Source organism: Balaenoptera ricei, chromosome 1 (genome assembly GCF_028023285.1).
Source record: "Balaenoptera ricei isolate mBalRic1 chromosome 1, mBalRic1.hap2, whole genome shotgun sequence".
Lineage (NCBI taxonomy): Eukaryota > Metazoa > Chordata > Mammalia > Artiodactyla > Balaenopteridae > Balaenoptera > Balaenoptera ricei.
Window position 1 is genome coordinate 116,344,827 of NC_082639.1, and position 5,931 is coordinate 116,350,757.

The 5,931-nt window shown below is 40.0% G+C and overlaps 1 protein-coding gene across 1 annotated transcript; it reads left to right on the top strand.

The window, feature by feature from the left end:
* The first annotated feature begins 251 nt into the window (after positions 1-251).
* Positions 252-1,178, top strand: LOC132352275 (olfactory receptor 10J1-like). The gene is given in 1 exon segment (XM_059902642.1): positions 252-1,178. A coding segment is annotated over 1 exon segment (927 nt).
* Positions 1,179-5,931: the final 4,753 nt, after the last annotated feature.

The window sequence follows — 5,931 nt, forward strand, 5'->3', positions numbered from 1 at the left end:
TTAGTACATGATAGAACTAAAATATGAGTTTATACCACTTGACTCTAAAAGCCATGTACTTTTTCCTTAGTGAGAAAAGAACATTACTCCACTGTTTATTCCCAAAAGAAATGAGCATGGGTATGAATATAAATAAGCAGAGACCTGAAGTAGATGAACCAAAAGAATCTGCCCAGCCTGCTATTGACAGAAATCAACCATCTAGGTTCCTTATATAATTTTTTACTCTCTTAGATGCCATATATGATTTAATGAAGAAAGAGAATCACACTTTGGTGAGTGAGTTTACTTTCCAGGGTTTCTCCAGCTTCCATGAGCACCAGCTCACCCTCTTTATTATGTTCTTTGCACTGTACATGTTAACCTTGGCAGGCAGTATCATCATTATGACCATCATTAGCCTTGATTGTCACCTCCACACCCCCATGTACTTCTTCCCCAGCATGCTGTCAGCTTCAGAGACCATGTACACATTCATCATTATACTCAAGATGCTCTGTAACCTCACAGGCCTGAGTCAGCCCATTTCTCTGGCAGGTTGTGCCACTCAGATGTTCTTCATCATTTTGGCCATCAACAACTGCTTCCTGCTCACAGCAATGGGGCACGACGGCTATGTGGCCATTTGCAACCCCTTGAGGTACTCTGTCATCATGAACAAGAGGGCGTGCATCCAGCTGGTGTGGGGGGCCTGCAGCATTGGGCTGATTGTAGCCATGACACAGGTTACATCTGTATTCAGGTTACCTTTCTGTGCTACAAAGGTGGCCCACTTCATCTGTGACATCTGACCTGTGATGACGCTCTCCTGCACTGACACGACTGTCAATGAGATACTGACTTTAATCATCAGTATCCTGGTGATCCTAGTTCACATGGGATTCGTTTTCATTTCCTACATCCTCATCATCTCCACCATCCTTAAAATTGCCTTTGCTAAGGGCCAGAAGAAGGCCTTTGCCACAGGTGCTTCCCACCTCACTGTGTTCATGGTCCACTATGGCTGTGCCTCCATTGCCTACCTCAAGCCCAAGTTAGAGAACACCAAGGATCAGGATCAGCTAATCTCAGTGACCTACACCATCATCACCCCCCTACTGAACCCTGTGGTGTACACTCTGAGGAACAAAGAGGTCAAGGATTCTCTGCTCCGGGCCACTGGCAGGAAGCTTTCCTGAGAAGATGGGCCTGTTTCAGAGAAGGTCTTAGAAGATTCTATAGAGAAGAAAAAGTAAAGCAGTGCCCACAGCACCTACAGTGAAAATTCTGCAGCCTACTAAGAAGTGGTTGGGTAGAAGAGAAAAAAGGACTACAAAACCAGCCCCTGGAGAAAGGGAGAAGGTTCTCCAAAGCACAAGCAAGCCTGCATTTGACAAGAGAGCACAGATGGTATGGAGCAATATATATAGAAGAAAGAACTTGATTTGGGTAAGTAGATGGGTTGTCTGCACACCTGGGACAGAATAAGATCAAAATAGTAGAACGAATTAATGAGGGGAGGCTGCTCCAAGGCAGGACTAAACTTTTAAATATATTCTATAACACTCTTTTTGGACATGGGATTCCCTTTTATCCATTTAAAGTTACAAAGGCTTAACACCCAATTGAAGTCATTCTTTTATGGACAATTCAAGTTCCTTGCATCTTATACATCATAAATAAATGGCTATCGGGGCTTCCCTGGTGGCGCAGTGGTTAAGAATCCACCTGCCAATGCAGGGGATATGAGTTCGAGCCCTGGTCTGGGAAGATCCCACATGCTGTGGAGCAACTAAGCCCGTGCACCGCAACTACTGAAGCCCGCGCGCCTAGAGCCCATGCTCCGCAACAAGAGAAGCCACTGTAATGAGAAGCCTGCACACCTCAAAAAAGAGTAGCCCCTGCTCGCCGCAACCAGAGAAAAGCCTGCATGCAGCAACGAAGACCCAGTGCAGCCAAAAATAAAGTAAATAAATAAGTTTATTAAAAATAAATAAATAAATGGCTATCAGAGATAATAAGCATCTACACAATTCATCAGTCCTTGAAGTCTGGATCTTTTTCACGTAAGTCTGAATTTTCCCATATGACCGACCTGGAACTTAAGTTTTCAGGACCATGTAATAGAAACATTTTTGGAAAGTGATTAAAATTCCTTGGCAATTTAATTAAAGAAAGAGGTAGCACCAAGTAATCATATTGGCATTTATATTATGAGAATGTACAAAGGTTGTTGGTGATAATATATGTGAATGGTTCACCCAGTTAAAAAAAATTAGTATTGCCTTTGGAGATGCTTGGAGAATGAAAAGAAGTGTCTAGTGGATGGGAATACAGGAGAGAATCTATAACAAGGAATAGTCAGGTGAGAGGATTGGGAAGATTTGGATGGGTAAGGAAATAGCCATATGGTAACTTAGTGACTCAACAAAAGAAAAAGACTCAAACTATCAACACTAACATTTCAGACCCCCTAGGACCTGAATTAATATGCCATCTTTCACTAGTCACCTCCACTTCCAGCACCCCTCCCCCAGCCTGTCATCCAGTCCCACACAGAACACCTGGTGACTTGTGGCTTCCCATTTCCCATTTCATATTCTCATGCTTTTCTACAGCTTATTGCCACTTAATGGAAATCCCTTACTGCCACCCTCATTGCCCACTCAACCAGGGTGTTCTCCTTTTAAAAAACCAAACTAAAGCATCTCTCTTTTATGAACTTTCTAATGAAGAAGAAATCACTCCCTCACTCTCTTACCTCTAAACTCATACATGCATTACATTACTATAGTGAGCATTTCCCATGATGTCTTTATGGATCAAAGTCTGAAATGGGCAGTGAGTGATGTTGTAACCAGATGAAGACTTCGCTAAGTGGACAGTTTAATGTCTTACTTGTACCAAGTGACCTGTTTTTCACAGGCTGCGTTCTCCTTCATGTTAATTTCAAAAGTTAGGGTTATGTCCAAATATTGTAATTTTATAAATAGCCCATTATGGTTCAGTCTTACATAAATTTGAGTACTTTTTAAAATTTGTGGTGGAATCCAAGAGAACCCCAAAATAAAGGTACCGCAGGTTTGCCAATGACCACTTTTACTCAGTAAATAAAAAGACTTTTTAAATTTTAGACTGTAGCCTCAAAAATGCTGCCCTGTTCATTCAACTTTATTAATAATAATCTATATCGGCAAAGTTAGCTACTGAAAATGTTAGGTAGCAGTTTTTGGAAGCCAGCAGAGTGAAGTGGATATAACATAAGCATTGTAAGAAAAAGACTGCACTTTGAGTCCTGGCTCTGCTTCTTATTCACCACATATACTTGCATGATTAGTTAACTTCTCTAAGCCACTGTTTCCTCATTTACAAAACGTCAGTTTCTCACGACAAACACATGAAACAAGAAGTGTGAAAATCCTTTGTAAATGACACAACAGGGGCAAATACTCTTTATTTTTATTGGAGTAAGAAAAGCGCTCTAATCTCTGTAAACTTCTAATTATATCAACGAAACCCAGAGGGTTCAAACTCATCCATCTGAGGAGGGTACTGCTACAGAGATTTCTGATTCTGCTTTTTTGTCTGCCTGCTATCACTTTTATTTCTATTCCTGGTGCAAGGTCGAGTCTCTTTCTTTTTTTTTTTTTTTTTTAAACATCTTTATTGAAGTATAATTGCCTTCCAATAGTGTGTTAGCTTCTGCTTTATAACAAAGTTAATCAGTTATACATATACAATATGTTCCCATATCTCTTCCCTCTTGCATCTCCCTCCCTCCCACCCTCCCCATCCCACCCCTCTAGGTGGTCACAAAGCACCGAGCTGATCTCCCTGTGCTATGTGGCTGCTTCCCACTAGCTATCTATTTTACATTTGGTAGTGTATATATGTCCATGACACTCTCTCACCCTGTCACATCTCACCCCACCCCCTCCCCATATCCTCAAGTCCATTCTCTAGTAGGTCTGTGTCTTTATTCCCGTCTGGCCACTAGGTTCTTCATGGCTTTTTTTTTCCCTTAGATTCCGTATATATGTGTTAGCATACTGTATTTGTTTTTCTCTTTCTGACTTACTTCACTCTGTATGACAGACTCTAACTCCATCCACCTCATTACAAATACCTCCATTTCATTTCTTTTTATGGCTGAGTAATATTCCATTGTATATATGTGCCACATCTTCTTTATCCATTCAGCTGTCGATGGACATTTAGGTTGCTTCCATGTCCTGGCTATTGTAAATAGAGCTGCAATGAACATTTTGGTACATGACTCTTTTTGAACTATGGTTTTCTCAGGGTATATGCCCAGTAGTGGGATTGCTGGATCGTATGGTAGTTCTATTTGTAGTTTTTTAAGGAACCTCCATACTGTTCTCCATAGTGGCTGTATCAATTTACATTCCCACCAACAGTGCAAGAGAGTTCCCTTTCCTCCACAGCCTCTCCAGCATTTATTGTTTCTAGATTTTTTGATGATGGCCATTCTGACCGGTGTGAGATGATATCTCATTGTAGTTTTGATTTGCATTTCTCTAATGATTAATGATGTTGAGCATTCTTTCATGTGTCTGTAGGCCATCTGTATATCTTCTTTGGAGAAATGTCTATTTAGGTCTTCTGCCCATTTTTGGATTGGGTTGTTCGTTTTTTGTTATTGAGCTGCATGAGCTGCTTGTAAATCTTGGAGATTAATCCTTTGTCAGTTGCTTCATTTGCAAATATTTTCTCCCATTCTGAGGGTTGTCTTTTGGTCTTGTTTATGGTTTCCTTTGCTGTGCAAAAGCTTTTAAGTTTCATTAGGTCCCATTTGTTTATTTGTGTTCTTATTTCCATTTCTCTGGGAGCTGGGTCAAAAAGAATCTTGCTGTGATGTATGTCATAGAGTGTTCTGCCTATGTTTTCCTCTAAGAGTTTGATAGTGTCTGGCCTTACACTTAGGTCTTTAATCCATTTGGAGTTTATTTTTGTGCATGGTGTCAGGGAGTGTTCTAATTTCATACTTTTACATGTATCTGTCCAATTTTCCCAGCACCACTTATTGAAGAGGCTGTCTTTTCTCCACTGTATATGCTTGCCTCCTTTATCAAAGATAAGGTGACCATATGTGCGTGGGTTTATCTCTGGGCTTTCTATCCTGTTCCATTGATCAATATTTCTGTTTTTGTGCCAGTACCAAAATGTCTTGATTACTGTAGCTTTGTAATATAGTCTAAAGTCAGGGAGCCTGATTCCCCAAGCTCCATTTTTCGTTCTCAAGATTGCTTTGGCTATTCGGGGTCTTTTGTGTTTCCATACAAATTGTGAAATTTTTTGTTCTAGTTCTGTGAAAAATGCCAGTGGTAGTTTGATAGGGATTGCATTGAATCTGTAGATTGCTTTGGGTAGTAGAGTCATTTTCACAGTGTTGATTCTTCCAATCCAGGAACATGGTATATCTTTCCATCTATTTGTATCATCTTTAATTTCTTTCATCAGTGTCTTATAATTTTCTGCATACAGGTCTTTTGTCTCCTTAGGTAGGTTTATTGCTAGATATTTTATTATTTTTGTTGCAATGGTAAATGGGAGTGTTTTCTTAATTTCACTTTCAGATTTTTCGTCATTAGTGTATAGAAATGCAAGAGATTTCTGTGCATTAATTTTGTATCCTGCTACTTTACCAAATTCATTGATTAGCTCTAGGAGTTTTCTGGTAGCATCTTTAGGATTCTCTATGTATAGTATCATGTCATCTGCAAACAGTGACAGCTTTACTTCTTCTTTTCCGATTTGGATTCCTTTTATTTCTTTGTCTTCTCTGATTGCTGTGGCTAACACTTCCAAAACTATGTTGAATAATAGTGGTGAGAGTGGGCAACCTTGTCTTGTTCCTGATCTTAGTGGAAATGGTTTCAGTTTTTCACCATTGAGGACAATGTTGGCTGTGGGTTTGTCATATATGGCCTT